General features: G+C 47.6%; 1 protein-coding gene, 1 long non-coding RNA gene and 1 other non-coding gene across 3 annotated transcripts in view; 1 reads left to right on the plus strand and 2 right to left on the minus strand.

Moving 5' to 3' along the window:
• Positions 1 to 7,846, plus strand: part of LOC149338988 (F-box/WD repeat-containing protein 8-like) — a 37,230-nt gene extending 29,384 nt beyond the window's left edge. Inside the window, exons 8-11 of the mRNA XM_089547845.1 lie at positions 1,432 to 1,559; positions 3,904 to 4,077; positions 6,149 to 6,256; positions 7,638 to 7,846. Coding sequence (XP_089403971.1) covers positions 1,432 to 1,559; positions 3,904 to 4,077; positions 6,149 to 6,256; positions 7,638 to 7,788 — 561 coding nt within the window. The 3' untranslated portion in view covers positions 7,789 to 7,846. The remainder of the gene's footprint in view (positions 1 to 1,431; positions 1,560 to 3,903; positions 4,078 to 6,148; positions 6,257 to 7,637) is intronic.
• A 10,039-nt stretch (positions 7,847 to 17,885) lies between these two features.
• LOC149338989 (U2 spliceosomal RNA) lies at positions 17,886 to 18,077 on the minus strand. The gene has a single exon (XR_016283912.1). It is a non-coding gene; the product is annotated as a U2 spliceosomal RNA (small nuclear RNA).
• On the minus strand, positions 17,890 to 20,127 carry LOC149338990 (uncharacterized). Its single transcript, XR_016283467.1, has 2 exons — positions 19,691 to 20,127; positions 17,890 to 18,329 (listed from the first exon to the last, which is right to left on the minus strand). It is a non-coding gene; the product is annotated as an uncharacterized LOC149338990 (long non-coding RNA).
• Between the last annotated feature and the right edge of the window lie 376 nt (positions 20,128 to 20,503).

Consider the following 20,503-nt stretch of genomic DNA (forward strand, 5'->3'; position numbering starts at 1 on the left):
TGGAATCGGTGGGTCGTCTGTGTAGGCCATCACCTTGGCGTTTCTGAGGGGGCTGACGACAGTGTTTATTTATGATGCGCTGAAACACGCTTGGTGCGTTTATAAGTCCGAATGGCATGTAAGTGAATTCGTAGTGGCCATCCGGAATGACAGCGGCCTTCTCTCGGCACTCCTTATCGGTGGGCAATAGCCGCACGCAGGGTTAGACTCGTGGAAAGCCATTTGTCATGTAGCCTGCCAAATTGGCCGTCTGTCGGTGGGAGTGGATACCTATCCTTTTTAGTTATTTTGTTGAGGGCTCGGAAATCTACGCAAAGCCTCTTCTCGCTGTTCTTTTTCGAGGGAAGAGAATAAGGCTCGTGTAAGCAGAGTTAGAGTCCAGCTTGTTTGAGTTTGTCGATCATTGTCCTCACAGCTTGCCTTTCCGAGGGTTTTTACTGTAGTCGGCGTAGTGCTCTTCAAGAAAACAAATAAAGGTGCTGGTTCAATTGCCTGCGATGGTTACAAAAGCACTGTTCGAAACAAACGGCTTCTACGTGGAGGGTGTAGCAAGTACGTCCTCATGGGGGAAGACTCTCCAACTGGATGTTGAGGGGGCTGAGGTAATCAGAGAGTGGCACTCAGACGGGCCTTGGCATCCCCTTTCCTCCTCGCTGCCCATCAAAGAAGTGGGGGGGGGGGCATGGTTGGCACAGACAGTAAGATACCTTGGAGCTTGAACGGTCAGCATGGTTTGTGCAAATGTTTTGGGGGAATCAGAGCATCGCTGTCGACAACACATTTATCAAAGGTTAAATTGCACACCAGTGGTGTTTATCGAAGATGCTATTAGGAATATGCTCTGTTATTCCGAGAGACAGCTGTGAACAGGGATGTTTATCACCTATTACAGGCTCTTACATCTCAGCATCGTCGCCACCATCCTCTCAAGGCAAAGAAAATCTCTTTGCATGTTTTGAAAAATCAGAAAGCCAGGTCGAAGCGAAAGGCCATATGTTTGTAGAAGCGACTGTGCAGAGTTGAGCATTAAGCAGATGGCTTTTGCTGGTATGGACACCCCCTTGAATGTCGTGCGGTGGGGCTTTTCAGGAGCTTGCGCATGTTCTGGGTACCAGCTAGCGGCCCTCGTCTTAGCCATCACCTGCTTTTGGTCCAGAAGTGCCTGCTTTCAATAAGAGTACTCTCTCATCTTGGTGTGGTTTACGTTTCTGAGGCAGTGTTGCATAAAACGTATATTTTCAAGAATGGGGCTCCCTTAAGCATCATTGTCATGGAAGAGTGCTTGCATTTCATTCTGTGGCCCGAGTTCACTTCGGGGCGTTAAACCCCATAAACCAACCAACAAACCAACCAATCATTCTGTGGCCGTGTAGTGCCTCTGGCGCTCTGCATCAGTGGGGGTCGTTTCACTGCGTTGCCTTCCCGTTTTAGGTTCCCCTGTACTCGGCTGAAAGTAGGCAACTCAGGGGCACCCTGACCAGCCACTCCAGCTGCGTTCTGTGCGTCAACATCTCCCAGTGCCCGGACAACCTGGTGCTCACCGGAAGCTGCGACAAGAAGTGCGTCTCTCCCGATTCCCTCTTCCGCCACACACCAGTGTGGGTGCAGTGCTCGATTCTGCAGAGCTCTTTGATCATACTAGTAGTGACACTCCATGCGGCCCATAAAATCTGGTCGTCTGATTGAGGAAAAGTTGGAGGAAGGAAACAGTTTAGGAGAGGCCCTTACTTCACTTTTTTTTTGTTTTGAAGCTAGAAGCAAGGGCTTCGTCATGCCTGTCGGCCAACAGCCTGTGATCAATCAGGGAGCCAAGAGCAGCTAGCATCTTCATCGCTATGGCAATGCCCGAGTGTGCACCAAGCAGTTTGGGGCGGAAGCTACTGTGGAAAACCTCCTGACTGAGCTTGTTGCTGGCACCATTGCCATGACTACGGGTGTAAGAATCCCGGTGCTCCTTGAAGAAAAAGCATGCGACTTCCAGCAGGTTTTTTGCTAAGCCACTCAAATAGCTGGGGTGTATCCTTTGTCATCCTTCCTTCAGGGGCCAAAACTTGTGAGGTTAGCATATTGTTGCGACATCTGTGGGCAGTAGGATAAATTGTGAACTGCTTACAAACTCGGAATTGGTTGATAACCAAGCTGGCGTGCACTAGTGCCTGGCAGCAAAATCAGTGGAACAGGTGGAGGGATAAAAACATGCGGATATAACGACCAGAGTGCTTAACTAAAAGCTAAAACTAGCTACACATTTCAGCACTTCTGAAGAGAATGACAGTGGACGGGGACAGTTTCTAATTTAACACTCCTAGTCGGTGCCTGCATTTGCTAACCACTACAAAGTGGGCACGGGAAATAGCTTCCTCTTGCGAGTTTTGCAGCCGGAGTGATCTAAGCGCTCTCTGCTGTCTACTACTTCTTTGTGGAATGCTCCAAACTGGTGTCCTCTAGCAAGCATGCAGGATCACGACCATAGAGTGGTGATGATGAAAATGTACAGCCACAAGCAGTGTAGACAGCTACCGCTGGTTCCTCGGTAGACCGTTGGCTTTTGTCCTTCGTTTCATCTGCCCAGAATTGAATCGGGATGAACTGAGAATGAAATGACCTTGTCAACCTGGAGTCGTGAAAAATGGAGAACACTTTCAAGATACTCGTGGTCCATGACAATCCAAGTACCAAAATTTTGCAGTGCGCACTGATTGGGCACCATAAACATCCAACCTTTCATTAAGATCTTTTGTGCAGTGCAGAATCTTGTACACAAATAGCAGCTTCGTTTTTATTTAGCAAAATGAGTCTCATATGGAGGCACACTGCAGTGCAAAAGAAAAAAATGACAAAGTGAGGCACACTAGCTTTGAGCACGTGATAGTGTTGATAATGGAAGAGGACGGCAGTCATGGTCACGGCAATATATCAGACATGATTTTCAGTGAACTGCCATCCATTGATGCTGTCCTATACTCCAGTTATTCTGCATTCTCTCTCCAAGGGGCACTGTGGCTTTCAGCAAAAGAAAAAAAAAAGTGCTTAATTTCTTGGTGTATTTACAGAGAATTTTTCAGGCGAAAGCCTTACTTGCCCCATTGAGTGAAAACCCCGGTGTGCGAGTGGGGGGGGGACTCTCGATGGTACCTGTAAAAGATGGCATTCCCATGCAGCCCGGCGGTTAAATTAGTGATTGGTCACATGAGGTTGCTTGGGACGATCTGGATCCCACAAATTCCACTGGTGGCAGCACCTGCCATAGCAGGGCAGTGGCAAACTGCTACTCCACTGCGCCTAGAGTGGTGCAGCATATATATATATATATAATGTGCATATATGGCCATTAACCTATTAGCTATTGCGTCGTACCCTTAAGGCAGAGTGTGGGCTGCGGCATAACAGCGAATGCCTCCACGAAGTTAGTGCATAGAACAGAAGAGGTGCAGCGGCTACATGAAGCCATGCAGAGGTAGAATTGCCAGCTCCGTGGCATTGTGTTACACCAAGCTGGTTCAGCACTCATTGCATTCTTAAGTTTTTCTTTTTTGCATACCACAAATTTTGGATTTCAATTTGTAGTGGTTCTAGTAGCGCAGTAATAGAAACGAAGTCAAAATGGATGCAATAGTCATGAAGAAATCTGCTCAGCAAGCCAAGCTAGGCAGGAAACCGTAATGGAGAAAAACGCCCGTTGTTCGAGCATCTTTCCACAACACACAGCTGCCGCAGTTCACGTCACAATTTTTTTTAGAGTATTTCCCTGTCGCTTTCATCAATGCAACTTCGGGACAGCATAAAAAACGAGGCATACAAGCGGAAACAGCAATTATCCAAAAATTTTTGGGGGGCAATGTGTGGGGATTTCAAAGCCACACCCCCCCTTGACATCCGTGGTGCCGGCTCCCCTGTGTGCAGTGCACGCATCTTTGACCTGCGCACCCTGCGGTGTGAAGTGCGCATCAACGCCCACGGCCTCGGGGTGACCCAAGTGCAGATGGATGAGCACAGCCTGGTGACCGGGGGTCAGGACGGCCTGGTCTGCGTCTGGGACCTGCGCACCAAGGCCAAGCTGTGGGAGATGTTCTGCAGGTGAGGGGGGAACTCCTCCTCCTGTGAACAGCGTGTGGCTCTTTGTGTTTATCTTGAGAGCCAACTCGTTAGAAAAGGCCAGTTGGAACCAGTCAGGTCCAGATTAGGTCCAGTTATGTTTTGGCACGTTCCAATTGGTCATTTCCGAGTGAGAAGGCATAACATGAAGTTGACCTGCGCTATACCAATGACAGCCCTCCGCTGGTGACGTAACGAGCGCTGCATGGCGCATTGCATGCACATTCGGGCGAAATCTTGGCTGTACAGTCGCGAGCAAAAAATATTAGCGCAGATCACTAGCGATCAGAATTGGGATATCTCACCTCGTGGCGCTACGTTACGAAGACCTGCCCAACGGGCCGTTTTCATGCTTGCAGCCTAGGGGGGGTGGCAGGAAGTAAACTTTATCAAGCGTGCACCGCCCGAGCTTTGAAGTGCCGACCCTACATGACTGTGCATGCGGCATTTATTTTGGCTCGGTTATCATGAGCAAAGATGACTTCTTTTTATTGCTGTTTGTTTATGTCCGGGATGGTTTGTCAAAAGGAGCTCGCGGGAACAATAGATGATAGCGCTGCTTTTAGCCAGTAATTTTGCTGCTCCGTGGCAGTCCGCTGAACCCCCTAGTACTGTAGAATGGGAACGGCCCGGCACTCTCGTTATCAGCCTCTTCGCCACCCGCAGCGCCACGAGTTGTCATTCCGGTGCTCTGGTGTTCCGTCATGTGTGCTAATCTTTTTTACCCGCGACTGTACTTTACATAATGCAAGCGTGTTATAAGCAGCTTCAGACGCCCTTTTCAGGGACCCTTAAATTAACGAGTGTTACCAATATAGTATGTTTTATTTGATAACTGCAGCCAGAATCTGTATTTGTTGCATAAGATGCTTGTTCTGGCTCTGTAGACTTGGCTGCATTGCCCAAAAAAAGTTGTGACAAAGTATAGATACGGCCTATGCCACTGCTATTCTGATCCCAAGAGCTGCGGAGTGCCTGCTGTTCTCATGCACAGAGGTTTGCACTGCCAAGACCTGCAGTTGCTATACCAGATGGGAGAGTGGCTACTTTTTAATATGAATGGGTACCAACTGACCAAGCTGTCTGCCTAAACCAGATGATGTACAGGCGCGGACAAAAGTAAACGGAGCACGCAACTGCCTTCGAATATTTTTCACGCGTTACCCAATTGAAATTTCCAGCAGTGGTACGCGCATGCTGGTAGCGGAGGTTAGTGGGCTTTCTTGCAGACAAACAACGTTTCTTCATTACCAGTGGAGAAAGCGTGATTGCACTTCGAACGCAATAGCGTGCTCCATTTACTTATGGCCGCGCCTGTACTTTGCCTTCTCCTTTAGCGGACATCCCCACACTGTGGTGGTAACTTGTCTGGGACTTTGTTTCACACTTTGCTCTCAGTTGAAACACGACCTAGTCTTCCCAAATCTGACTTTACCATGCTGACACAGTCTAAAGGACCCTTGATGGCATTACAAAATGAAGGAGGGCTCGAAGTCAGTTATCCCCTTCAGACATACATTTATCATCATCATCAGCCTGACCACGCCCACTGCAGGGCAAAGGCCTCTCCCATGTCTCTCCAATTAACCACCCTGTCCTTCGCCAGCTGTGGCCACCGTATACCCGCAAAGTTCTTAATCTGATCCGCCCACCTAACTTTCTGCTGCCCCCTGCTACGCTTGCCTTCTCTTGGAATCCACTCCGTTACCATTAAGGACCAGCGGTTATCTTGCCTTCACATTACATGCCCTGCTCAAGCCCACTTCTTCCTCTCGATTTCGACTAGGATGTCATTAACCCGCGTTTGTTCCCTCACCCACTCTGCCATTCTGTCCAGCAGGGATTTCAAATGTAGCCACTGGCATCCTGAAAACAGCACTAGACGCTTTTGAGAGAAATTGTGAAAAAATGACGTCCACAAATGTGGAAGCCATGCTGCAGGGGAATATGAAGTAGTCTTTCGATGGTTTGCACGATGTGCGTGATAATTATGTGGCCTGCAGTGTGTACAGCTTGAGTTGTACTCTGGGAAAACTTCGATGCTGTGTTCCAGGCACCCAGTGCAACATTTGCGAGCCAACCCAACCACGCTCGTCACAGCCCACATTCCGAAGGACCTCTTTCCAGAGCCAGAGGATGGCAGCATTGTGGTTCACACCAGGTACGTTGGTTGCTGTCTTGCTGCAATCTCTGGCAGCATAGCATTCAAGCAGTTTGGTGCAGATGAGACATCCTATGTCATTGGTGCATGTTTGTATTTGTCCCACATGCGTTTTTATGAAGGGTTTGGGCTGTGTTTCTATTGATGTTAACACGCTGAAAGGAGGTGAATGTCAGAAGAGGAAGATGGAAATGGTAGACATGAAAGTTTTCCCATTAATTGCTTAATAATGTGACCGTTGTGAATTGCAGCTAATACTATTTGCTGGAGTTCGGTAGTTCTGAAAAGTGAAAGGATGCTAAGGAAGCTAAATATTTCATGACCACATTTACCAGCATAAATGAATGGACATGCTACTTTGAATGTGAATAAGGTGCCCGCATGCTGTGCCTACATGTTAAAGATCTCCAGGTGGGAGGCCTCCACTGCACACCTCTTTCTTCTTTCACTCCCACCTTCCTCCCCTCCCTCACGGTGCAGTTCAGGTGTCCATGGAGATATGCGAGACAGACACTGGGCTTTTTCCTTTCCTCAAAAACCTATTATTAGTGCTTCCATAATGAATGCACACCATAATTTTCTTTATCAGTCGTGTTTTCGAGAGTCACATGTAGTAAGCCTCATGATTTCCATTCTGCTTCCTACTTGCATGCCTGCCTTAACGAACCACTGCTTGGTTGCAACTTACTGCGTTCCTTACCTATGTACTAATGTAACCTATGTAATGTACTATAATTAACCTATGTACAAATGTACTAGCTACGAATGTTGCAACACCGGTCGCCAAGGTTACTAAATGATCGTGCCCAACGTAATGGGGATGTGCTCACATGTTCTGCAAGTAATTTTACTACAAGTTTTTGTCCTTATCACTGTGTAGTGTCACTTTTTATCTTTTTGCATGGTTTCCACAATAAAATTTCATAACTGTTTATTAAGTTTAACTGGTATTTTTCTCTTGATTAAGTTTTCGTTGAGAAATATTCCCGCTGCCCTGCTGCAGCTATTGTAATGGAACTTTGGGTCAGTCAAGCTGCCTTTTAGCAGCTTTTTTCCCCCCTTGATCTCCGCAACCTTTTACATTCTCGTTTTGGGAAATAAATAAAATCAAGTGTATACAAAACAGCAGCAGTCCTTGGGAACGTCACCACTTATGCATTGATAATAAACTTCGAAGCTTATGTAGATTCACAATTTTACATTGAAGTTTTATGAAAATGCTTAAAGTGCAGTTATGATAAGTCTAAGCTCAGTTGTACCTACATAACTGCAGCCATATACTGTAAGTGTACTTAATGCTGTGTCGACATGTTTGACCAGCTCTGGGACTTGCATTTTATTAACTTTGTCACGTCTTCTGCTTCACTTTTTTCTTCCGAAGGCAAAGGGGGTCCATACGAATCTACGATTTTTCGGCGAACCAGCAGACGTCGGGAATTCCTTCCATTTGTCTGTCTTCTTACGACGAACCGGCTGGCTACAACTACAATGTCCGCCTGGCTGTACCTTACGACGACATCATGGATGTCTGAAGGTAGTATAGAGCTGTATTGCACTTGCTTTGTAAATAAAGTCTAATGTCAAACTTCATATTTTCCTACAGTTACTACTACCATGCCCCGCTGCGGTGGCTCAGTGGTTACGGCGCTCGGCTGCTGACCCGAAAGACACGGGTTCGATCCCAGCCACGGCGGCTGAATTTCTTGAAGGCGAAATTCTAGAGGCCCGTGTGCTGTGCGATGTCAGTGCACGTTAAAGAACCCCAGGTGGTCGAAATTTCCGGAGCCCTTCACTACGGCGTCTCTCATAGCCTCAGTCGCTTTGGGACGTTAAACCCCAATAAACCAAACCAGTTACTACTACCATGCTATCTCTCAACAGGAAGAAAGGGGCTTGGGCAGGGCATGCAATACGAAGGCAAGATAACCACTGGTCCTTAAGGGTAACAAAGTGGATTCCAAGAGAAGGCAAGCGTAGCAGGGGACGGTAAAAAGTTAGGTGGGCGGATGAGATTAAGAAGTTTGCGGGGATACGGTGGCCGCAACTGGCGAAGGACAGGGTTAAATGGAGAGACATGGGAGAGGCCTTTGTCCTGCTGTGGGCATAGTCAGGCTGATGATGATGATGCTTAGCCTTGGCTGTGGCCAAGGAGGCTATCCTTGCTGGGAGGAACAGAGGTTTGCTTTTTCCGCTGGTCAGGCAACAGTCCGACAGCTTCTATGGAGCTATGCTGACACTTGCCCAAGCTGTGCAAACCCAGCTGCTGTTTCACTTTCCTGTACCCTTTGTCTGTAGTGACAGTAAGCACTTTAGGGACGATGGCTGACTTAATCACACAGTTTTGGCACCGATTTCTGTCCACAGAGTTCCTTTAAAATCTGACTTACTATTCGCCTCACTCCGCTGTCTTCTGAAAGGGACTCCAGTGCCCACTTGTTTTAGTGACTCATTTGGCAGCGTGAGGGCATTGGGGATTGCATGCAAAATGGCATGTTCTACGTACGATGCGCACTTTACGCAATTCATAAAGCTTTCAGGGACTATTCAATGAATCAGCAAATTCTGGTGCAATGCTGGGTCAGAGATGGCCGAAGCGACCAAGGTTGGAAGTGAAGCTCATTGTGGGAAACTTGCCATGTTAGAATGCTTTGACCTGTACTGTTGGCAAAGGCCGCAGCAATAAACGCTTGCCAGTTAAACTAGGCTATGGCAGAGTTCAAACATTCAGCCTGCGCATCCCCTTGTTTAGACAGCAAGTTTTTAATGCTCAATCATATCTTTAAGATGCCCATTATTGCAAAAAGACTGTCCAGCATTCCAGAGTGAAGCATCAGTGTAGAGGAGGCAGAGCATCGAGGAGAATGCTCCTTTCCGCTTTCAGGGGACATAAGGGAGGCAAGAGAGTGTGGGACCCATGGTCTCCAATCAGAGTTGAGGAGTGGGCAGAGTGGAGAGGGGGTAAGGCGTGTGGTGAGAACAGATGAGACGTATACAGTATTAAAGGGCGGGCACGTACTAAGCTATTGTGGATTAGCTATGGATATAGCTGGAAACATAGGGGAATTAAACAGTGTTAATGAGAGGCTTGGTTTGCTTTGGTTTTGATGGGGTTTAACGTCCCAAAGCGACTCAGGCTATGAGGGACGCCGTAGTGAAGGGCTCCGGATAATTTCAGCCTCCAGGGGTTCTTTAAAGCACACTAACATCGCACAGCACACGGGCCTCTAGCCTTTCGCCTCAGTCGAGATGCAACCGCAGTGGGCAGCATCGAACTGTGTCTTCCAGGACTGCAGCCGAGCACCAGGCACAGGGTGACATTCGCAACGTGTCGTGCAGGAACGCTCCCACAGTTGCAGTGTAAAGCCAAGTCTGTTTTACTTAGAATTCTATTCGGGGAACAGTAATGCTAACGTATACTCTTCCACATCAATCGCACTCATTATCTATGAATGTTTTGTTTTCACTTCTCTCTCAATGGCAGCATCCCATTTGTATCCCCTCCCTTGGCTTGGCACTGATCCACTTGGACACCAAGCCAAGAAAGAGCTGCTAGACTACTACAACTACAATGGGCTTCATCAATTACATGACTGACATGGGTGGGCTCCCTTTAATGGTTCTTGCCACGAAAGAGAAAAAAAAACAAAAGATGCCAAACAACCATGAAAAGTTGTGGGAATTTGCTTAAAGCACTACCTAGGTGCCTTACCCCACTGCACTATGATGATGTTACCAATGATTGAGACTGTTACGCATACAGCTACTGCAAATGAGCAGCATTGTGGAGGGTTGGAGACAAAAACAGCGCAACTAATCAATGACAGGAAAGATACAAGACAGGACAGGCGCTGAATGGCAGCCGTTTATTGCACTGCACGCCAGCACGAAGTACACCAACATTGAAACACGAGATTACCGTGCAGTCAACTGAAACGGTGTGCAGAAAAACACTTCACTTACTCTCAGGGTCAGAAATTGATAATAAAAACAAATTGGCATATCACCGCTTTTGAACAGAATAGGTCATTGAGACAGGGCAAAGGCTAAACTGTACAAACATCCAGCGTACTCGTGGGACCCAAAGGCAGAAAAAGCGACCAGAAAAATCCAGTCACACTGTGGCAAAAGGAAGAAAAAAAATTGAACAGAGAGGCCAAGGAAATTAAAAAAGGATGCTTGAACATCAACTGAAGAAAAGGCAGTGTCAAGGAGAAAGCCTAAAATGAGCATAGCACATCACAAGCACGAGGTCAAGCACGAAATGTTAGGGGCGAGAGTGAAAGGTATGTGGGGCGTGAAATCTGAAACCAATAACATGCAAAGCAAAAAACAGTGTCACTCTCAACAGAAGCTGAAAACTAAGGACTAGTATGTATCAACTAATAAAGGCAAGAAGTAACAGCAAAACAAAAAAACAATCCAAATGGGTAAAAAATATAAAGAGAAGTAGCACATGGCAAAAGCACTCTGTTTATAAAAGCACAACGAAAAAGTCAAACTGACTAGAGGCCTTCCAACCTGAATAAGGACACGGTCGTACTAAACGCAGTAGCAAATAAGAGAAACCGAAATCACGCACAACTCAAGAAAAGCATTTCTTTTCCTTGAATCGAAACAGGAAGGTCACGCACGCACGTCACCTACCTGCCTTTGCAATGTGAAAGACTAATAACCTCCCTTTCTATTCTGTCCTTTACAGCTGCCAAAAATTTTGTGCAGCCAATAAAAGCAGACTTACGTAAGATGGCATATACGTCAATGGTCTGAAAGATGACCCCCAACTTGTTTGTTATTTTCAGGCCTGTCGGTACGCTTCTGAAGGCAACAGCGCAGCAACAATGGGCTAAAGGCGTAGACAAGATGGGCTGGGTCTGCTGCCTTGGGATTAGACAAGCACCTGTCTAGTCCGCTGCGTTTGTCCTTATGCTATCCATTACCTTATCTTTGGATCTTATCAAAATGTGCAATTACTGGCATCCACAGAGGTACAGCCATGTGGCTACAGCAGAGAGCTAGCAGTATGGCCTATGCTTGTAATTACTTAAAACCTTGCTCCAGCCTAGGGTGATTCCCCCCTTCGTTATAGCGGCCTGCAAGCCATAGTCCTACTTGACATGCACACCAGTCAAAGCGCCAGTTTATTCCAGGGCAAACATTAACGACTGTCCAGGTGGTTTGATCGACACAATGGACGTACAACACACTGCCACACCTCCACTAACATAACACAAAAGGAGACACTGCGCTAACCTCGGTTGGTCGTGGTACAACTGATCAGGCTTTGCTGGCATCCACAGACAAAACAACTGTGGTGGCTCTCGAGGCACAACATGATGTTCATCTGCTCACATGCTATCCCACTCAAAGCAAAGCTGCTCTGATCTCGATGCCACATCAACGATGCAGCTGCTGGTTCAACAGATAAGATTGGATTTTAGCCAACACTTAGCATTGACGACTGCCTGCCTTTCCCATGGTTTCGATGCTTACTTTGTCCCCGGACCAGCTACTAATGACATCCCCTCTCCTCGCGTCCACTCAAAGCTAACTTCACCAGAACCCTCAAGCACCCACGAGGCATGTGCAATGGCTGGGTGGCATGCCCTCCGCACTGAAAGGGAGACTGCACGGCATTGATTTTTTAGCCCTTATCAATTTTTGCTGTTTTTGAAAAACTAGGGGCGTGCGAATATTCGACATTTTCTATATTCGAATATTACATTTTTAGTATTCGTAATGGATTTGAAAACCAAGTATAGTGAAAGCTGCTTAATTTAAGCTTATCATTCAAATTACTGGTTAATTAGATCTCTGCGAATTGATCCATCCGCGTTATACTGAAGTCTATGTAAAACATACCCCGTTAATTCATATGTGAATGGGCTGCGCCACCGATATTGCGAACCATGCACCGCCATGCCTGGGTGTCCTGGGCATGCTGCCAACCAAGCAACGCTCCCTCAAGGCTGCACTGCCTCTTTCGAGATGTGGAGAGGGTAAAATTAGCGTCAGCAACTGTATGACTTCAGGGACCTTTACCCAGTTTGCTTGTAGGCGCTGTTCTTGAAGGCTTCAGTAGCTTGCCGTGTTAGCTTTTACTACTCAACCATGGATGACGTGACCAGCAACGATGTACAGTGAATCAGATGAGTCGTGCCATGCAGTGTTTCCAGCATTCCGAATCTGAAACTACGCGGTCATGCACAAAACCGCGACTTGGAGCTTTGGTGGATGTTCGCTGCATGTCTTTGTCTCGGTTTTCCAGTGCCCTTTGCGTGCAATTGGTTGCAGCCATAGCAGTGATTACAGTGCCAAAACATTTCAAGAGAAGACTGAAACCCTGTGTGAAGTCGACACCAGTGTATTATTGAAACAGGATATCACCAAAAAGCATAGCACGCTCATTGGTTTGGCAGTTTGTGCGTGCGGCCGTCCTAGCAACTTTTGCTTTTCGACCTGAAGGGTCACGCAACCTCATGACTCTCAAGTGTGAATTTGAGAGTTGTGAAAGTTGCATTATCGTTTTGGTCGGAAGGTGGCAGTCAATGGGACGGCTGCAAGCTGCTCGGTTTTGCAGCCTTGTGACCATGTCACACACTGTTCCATGCTCTTTGTGACTCTGGTGCATATCTCAGCACCATGCACTCACATCCACTCACTCACTCTCACGGCCACTCACACACACGCACATTCCCTCACTCACTCAGGTGGCGCAAGAAGGCCTTTCACCGAACGCTGGGAGCACCACTGCTCAGTGCAACAGCTCGTGAACTCAACTGCAGAAATTACGAGGGCACTCAAGTCTGCCCGAATGGATAAATGCAAAAGCATTGCTTTTATTGGTTACGACATACTAGGACACTTCGTTATATCCATCTTGTTCACACAACCACTCACTCACCTTGAATAAACAGCGCGAACGACGACAAGCACAAGAGACAAGGGAACGGACAACACAGCACTGACTAACAACTGAGGGTTTATTGCTGATCATACAAGTATAAATACATAGATGTCGGCAGAGTGGAAAGATATACAAAGTGCAAGAAACCCATAAATGTGACCACAGCAACAGAAGCGCGCTAGAAATCAGCAGAGATCATCAGCCCCCAGGAGTGACAGCTCTTTTTGCAGTAGTGTTAGCGAAGGAGTGCTGATACATGCATTTCCCTGCTTCAATATGTTGTAGGCCTCGATAATTTCCCTTACAGTTTCATGATATAGCGGTACGCACTGTTTTTTCTCTTTCTTTGCCCATTCACAATCCCGGCAATGAATGCAGAGGTGACCAAAAATTACTTTAGAGACTTTATAGCTGTGTTCGCTCAGCCTTTTATTAATACATCGTTCCGTCTGTCCAATGTACTCCCCTCCACAGGGCAGAGGGATGTTATAAACAACCCCCTTATCACAAGGGACGAAGTGTAACTGGTGCTTAGTTGTGCACTTAGCCACATTTCCTTTTACCTCATTAACAGATCGGCACAGACCAGCCAGACGATCAGGCGCAGAAAACACAACATCGACACCTGTTTTTTTTCCCCACTTCCGTTTCCTTGTCTCTTTTGCTTGTCGTCGTTCGCGCTGTTTATTCAAGATGCTTAACCGACTAGCCCGCCAAAACGTGTTAACTAGTGGTGTGCGAATATCAAATTTTTCGAATACGAATTGAATACGAATACTTAGTTCCGAATATTGAATCGAATAATCAAGGACAGACGCATTTAATCACTACAAAACATTTATTTGGGCACCCAAGAACATCACAGTTCAACTATCGATGATTGAATGAACACAAAAGGTGTGTGTGGCTGCACAAAAAGTATCAAAGTCTCGAACATTATTCTTAGAAGAGTGAAAATATCAGAGAAGATGGCTAGTACACAGCATTGATTAAGGCTAGCTTGACATCAGCACAAAAGCGCGTTGCTGGGATGACGTAAAAGGTTGCCGTGAAGTAAAACCAGCTGCTCCACATGGTCAGACAGAAGTAGTTCCCTTCTAACTGAAACGACTCCTCCAGCCACAGAAAATTCCCTCTCACTTGGCACTGACCTGGCACGTATTGCGAGGTACTTTGTGCACAGCTCTGACTATACCAGCTTCGCAAGTATAGCCACAAAAAAGCTCACCAGCGCAGTCAGCTACGGCATGGCCCTTGGAGGAAGAAAGAATTTTCCTTCCGTGTAGGCGCCACCATGTTGTTATATATCTGTCGATAGGGCTTGCGGACTGAAATGCACGTCGGTGCTCACAATGAATATTCGGCTAGATACGAATATTCGCGTCGGGTCGATTATTCGAAACAACACGAATACTTGAATTTCGAATCGAATTCGAATACTAAAAATATAATATTCAAAATATATTCGAAAATTGCGAATATTCGCACACCCCTAGTGTTAACACTCACTCACATTCACACTCATTTCCACTCAGATTCACAACCACTCACTCACACTCACTAGCACTGACAACAACTCACTCGCCCTCACACATCTGATCTGCAGTTTGCAGCACCAGACTGCGGGCCCCGGCAAACCTACCCCCGCCGCTGCCGTTGCTGATGTGCACAGAAGGGCAGCCAGAACCACCTCATCACCTCCGCCGGTCAGGGGGTCAACCATCAACAAATTCTGGCGGGCTAGCAAGTCCCCAGGAGCAGCTCTGTAGCAAGTTCTGTAGCGTTTCGTGCCAGAGAACCGAATTCCACTTTTTCAGTAGTGGCTTATGTCGACAGTCTTGTCCAGGGGTCGTCAGGAGCCAGAAGACGTCACAGTGCCTTGGTTGAGGGCCTGCAAGGATCCGCTGGGCTTCACCTGGACGCAGCAAAATCAGCACTTGTAAGTAAACACCATGGCATGCACAACTACTAATAGCACTTTCCCATTTGGTCCTCTCTTGCATGAACTTGCTTTAGTGTCGGTGGCATCAGCTACCTACAGATTCCATTCAGAGCTACACAAAGCAGGAAAGTGGCACGCATATTGCACAGCTTTAGAGATGCAGGTTACGCTTCACTGGCAGACATGTTGAAGTGTGAGGGGCTTCAAATATCCAATACGGGCAGCAGTAGGAACCACACTTTTTCGAAAGCGGCCATGGTTGTTCAGGCATCACTGGAAATACCTTGTAACGGAATAAAACGCAACTTATTCAATCCACTCCATTCTAGCACTGCTTCATCCTACTTTATCCAATGACCTTGAATCTCCAAGGAGGGCTTTTTCCTCATCTCAAAAAGCCAGATTGTTTGCTGACAACTGCAATGGGCAACAGTGATCTCGACTGTTTTCCATAGCAGCCATCCTTGAAATACAAACAACATGCTTGTGACGTCAATACTAGCTGCTACCTTGTAACTACACTGCCAGAACCTATGCTGCTCAGCCTCAGTGACTGTTGGTGTGTTGTTGGTCTCCATCTTGCAGTACAGCGTAGCCCAGTCCTTTCTAACGCTGCATTTGCCGCACAGCTACACTTTTTCAGCAAGTTAAAGAAATATCGTGAACAGAACGTTGAAGTTGTTCAGGAGGGCATGGTAATTGAAAAAGGCCCATAAAGTTTGCTGTGCACTCAACAAAGTCCCTATTTTTCCATGTGCTTCGGAGTGAAGTGGCTCAGAGAAAAAAGGAAGTACATCATAAAGCTCTCCATGTGAATGTGTAGGCAAAGCCGCTTTGCGTCATTCATGGAACTGCCTTAGTTCGTGCACTAGAAATCGGGTATACTGGTTGGTTGGCTTATGGGGGTTTTAACGTCCCAAAGCAACTCAGGCTATGAGGGATGCCGCAGTGAAGGACTCTGGAAATTTCGACCACCTGGGGTTCTTTAATGTGCACTGACATCACACAGTACACAGGCCTCTAGAATTTTGCCTCCATCGAAACTCAGCCGCCACAGCAGGGGTCAAACCCGCGTCTTTCGGGCCTGCAGCTGAGTGCCGTAACCACTGAGCCACCGCGGCGGCCCCCAATCAGGTATGCTGTATCGGCCGAGAACTGTAGACGATTAGTCATTACTAATCATTACTAAACAGAAAACATACAACTAAAAATTAGGTGTCCATACTCCTCGCTGAAAAGCACGGTAGCAGTGTAAAGCACTAGAATGTCATATCAGGTTTAGTAGAGCCTAAAAATATTGGAATTTTAAACAGAACTACAAGAAAGGCAATTCCACATAAGTACAAAAGAACACAGCGAGAAACACAACGAGAGCCGCTCTCACCATCCACCTATCCATCCATCTCCTCAGTCCCCTAGTGAATCAACGCCGCTTGCATTTCCTTCTGGCATGCCCCAGCTAGGAGCAGTTGCTGTTGATGTTGTCAGTCTCGTTTGGTGTTTCCTCACAAGTTGCAGACATCAGTGGGCCCCATGCAAGGAGAAACCAGCAGAGAGAAAAACTGGCACACACTAACTTAGATTTAGACATCACCGGTCTCCTTTTCATGCACTTGCTTTGCGCCAGAAGCAGCACACTGCATGAGCCACCCAAGCAGGTCTGTTCAGAGTGCTGCACATAGCAGAAAAGTGGTGTACATGTCCTAAAAGATTAGTATACGAGGATTACGGCACTTTTTCGTGAGAAGTAACAAAACCGAGCGCTTTAAAATGAGAGGTTTTTTTAAGGCATAACTGCAGAGGGCTTCCTTGAAAGCAGCTATGCTTGTTTAGGCATTACCACAAATCCCTCAACAGAGGCAAGTCTTATTGCATTCATAAATATTACAAAACATGCGATTCAGCTTTTGCTATCAGCTGCTGCACCTGACAGCAACCTGCACTAATGCACAGCACTGCTGTAGTGAATAGTATGCAAGTGCTACCTCATGTTGCGTATTTGTTCGGACTGACGGCAGAAAGGCAAAAGAACACATTGTTCCCATGCAAGGTGTAAATAAAAGCAGGTTTTCTTTTCAGAAGAAATCTGTTTCAGGCTTTTCTAAGATCTGGTAACAAAAACAAGCTTGCGTCTTGAGGTCAAACTAACTGCTCCCTTTCGCACTGCTCTGTACTGCACACTAGCCCTCCCAGCAAAGTTGCCACCTTGTTTTGGCTGCATGGGGAACATCCACAAACTGCCTGCTGGATTTCTTTGCTATCCTCACCAACTCAGAGGCACTTGTGTGTGTCTCTCCCAACATCTGCCATCCTTCTTTTTCTATGGCGAAAGACTTTCATTCCAAAGTGTTGATTTGCTTTCTTTTAGGTTCAGCTTCTGTCATGTACGTCTGATGCACTCAATTGGCTGCAGGTTTGAGCAAAGGCATTTGCAGCAAGCCCCCAAGCCAGAAAACTCCCTGCATCAAATTTGCACCTCCAGCTGTTCTAGTCTCGTACTGATGATCTTGATTGCACATCCCTGCAAGGCAGCGTCTGTTCCTCGCCTTTAGCTAATTGTTTGAAACCAAATGTGGCGGCAGTATAATCTCAGCTTTTCTTTACAATAGTTATCACTGAAACTCGAAAAAAAAACCCCACCACTGACGTCAGAAACATGGCTGCCAGCTGCCACATTGGTACCATGCTCCAATAGCAACTGCTATCAGTAAAGGCGATCAGATCTGCCTTCGATGTGTTTCTGAAATCTGATTTTCGATTTAGAAAGGTCTCACCCCGTGGGGGGTGAGTGGGCCGATCCCGGAGGCAGTGCAATACCGGGCCAACCCGTGGCGGAGGTGAAGCAAGCTTCAAGCACTCCGCCGCATTCCAAAAATAAGTTTAATATCTTGGGTCCAAATAGGACCCGTATCAGATATTAAGCTGATAAGAACAGATACTACACTTTGATCTTAGCCAAAAGGCCGAGAAGCGATAACCTGAAATCAAATCGCACTTTGAAGTCCTTCCGATTGACCGCCGGACACGACCCTCTGGCCAGGTAAGCTCCCGCCGGCGAGCGCCGCGAATTCCGGCGCATCTCCGCGGCGAACGCTCCGGCGGCGCACTGCGGTCGCTTCGGCACGTTGCTGCTACTTGAGAGCACCTCATCACTGCCCCAACATATTCGAAATTCGCCTGCGATCCGCCAGAACCCAGGCTGAAACACGACTTCTCCAGCGGTCGCCCTGGCGGTGTCGCGAAGTCGTCCGACATGATCGCGCCGAAGAAAACATGAAAACACTATATTATTTACTCGTACCAAATATCTGAGCTGTTAATAAAAGCCTAAACGTGTAAAATTTAAATCTAATTACACGCATGTCAATGATAAAAATCGCAACAAGCGAAACATCCAGTATGGCTGCGTCCGTGTCCGTCCTTCGACGTGCCGAGTCCGTAGCCGAACTCAACAGCTGAAAGCCAACTTCCGCACTCTCCAACAAACGTCTTGGTCGCTCACTGAATTATGCGGTCAGAAAATTCGAGCGTCGCAGCGATCTTCCGCAGCACGCATGAAAACCGACCACCCCCGGTGAGCACGGGAGCACTGGCGCGGAGCCATGCCATTCGCTTGGGTAGCGCTTGTATATTCATCTTTTTACATTCCACCATTTATACTGCAATCAGTGAATCTGCTACGCAAGGAATCTGTTTAGGGCACCGCAAAAGGCTCTACAAATAACATCGGCTACAGCATAGTTACACTGCACGCACAGCGCGCAGCTCTCCCGTCGTACGGATGAAAAGTGCGTGCGAAAGCGCACATGTATTGCTTAATGATGCCGCGTTCTCGAACAAATCAGCCGTACTACAGTAAGGTAAAATAATGCAAGGATCGGGGCACGAGCGAGTTCAGATCGCGCCGAATCAGCTGAGAGCACAACAGCTGACGCATTGGTTCCCCGCTACACCCACAGATGGCGCGACGATACCAGAAAGGCTTCGCCCGAAGGAAAAAAAAATGTCCAAATGCAGACGAGAGCGAAATGCGAAAGGCTTTGAAGCGCAGCCACGAACTATATAATCAAAGCCCACAAACTAAGCTTCTTAACCGTGCTCACTGAGAGCATGCGAGGGCTGCGACGTAAATCGGTGAGCGGCCGTCTGTCTTGCCACTCCAACCATGACGCATAATGACGCCATGACACTGCAGTCTTCCCCGAAAGTAAACGCCGCAGCTAATTGAAGTGCAGCTATTTGATTGATATTAGTGCCATTTACTATGTCCCTAACCCTGTCCTTTCTCCCTGTCTGCTCGCTGTCCCTTTATTTCCGCTAGCAGCAACTCTGGTGCTTCAAAAACCGTTTCCATCCTTTTCGTTTTGTTTTATAACCAACCACATACTACTACAACTACCACTACTACTGCTACTACTAAATCGGCCCGTCTAAGGAGCGTTGTGAAGCGCGACATTTCGTTAAACTGTAGCAAAGGCGATGTTGACACGTCTTTTCTACGGTGGGAATGGCGACCGCGGGACCTCGTCCAGCTACGACCACGACAAAGAGCTAAGTGACGAAGTAGTACAAGTAAAAGCGCGCTTACGTGACAGTCGGCATGGCTCCCACAGCTTCAAAGCATACGACGCTCGATGCAATGCACTCTGCACTCGAGCACCGCCAAGGGTTCTCCGACGGGCCCCTCGACAACGAAGCCGCGGCCACAAGACGACAGCCGCACAAACACACAACCGTTGACAGCCAGCAGCGCAGCTTAACGCTTCTACGTTGACCAGCGGCTCGAGCTCGTGTCACAAACTTGGCGCACTGTTACATCACATCGAGAGGGCCACAAAAAACTTGCGCCGGGCGCGCGGATCAAACACAACACTACCACTTCCACGCAAAAGCGCACGCACCGCCACGTGGGCGAAGAAAGAACTGACTGGACCGAGATACTGACATGCGCGCCTGTCACGTGTCACCTGCCTGTAGGTTAGCTCCTGCTCTTTCCTGGAAGTGGCGAGGAAAGCGCCCCCACCGCCCCCCAATTCTCTTTATGGCTTTGCGTGTTGCTGTTCGCCAGATATGGAACATACCCACGAGAGGTGGGGGGGGGGGGAGGGGGATTGGCGAGGGTTTGTTGAGGAATGGCGAAGAAAATGACTGAAGTGACGGCAAGGGGGTGTTGCTGTGGGACCCTCTCCTCACCTCCCTCTTGGGCGCGTAGGCTGACGGGCTGGCGTGGCTGACGCCGACCAAGGCCGAGGGGAAGAGGCAGCTGGTGGGGGTGGAGAAAGGGGCCGCGTAGTCAATGCGACTAAACGAAGATAAGCGCGTAAACCGCTACCAGCCTGCACGCGTAATTTTCCGCAGGGGTACGCTTCGCTTTATTCTTTCATTGTTGGGTAAGAGGAAG

This window comes from Amblyomma mixtum, chromosome 6 (genome assembly GCF_055824585.1).
Source record: "Amblyomma mixtum isolate Tamu chromosome 6, ASM5582458v1, whole genome shotgun sequence".
Taxonomy (NCBI): domain Eukaryota; kingdom Metazoa; phylum Arthropoda; class Arachnida; order Ixodida; family Ixodidae; genus Amblyomma; species Amblyomma mixtum.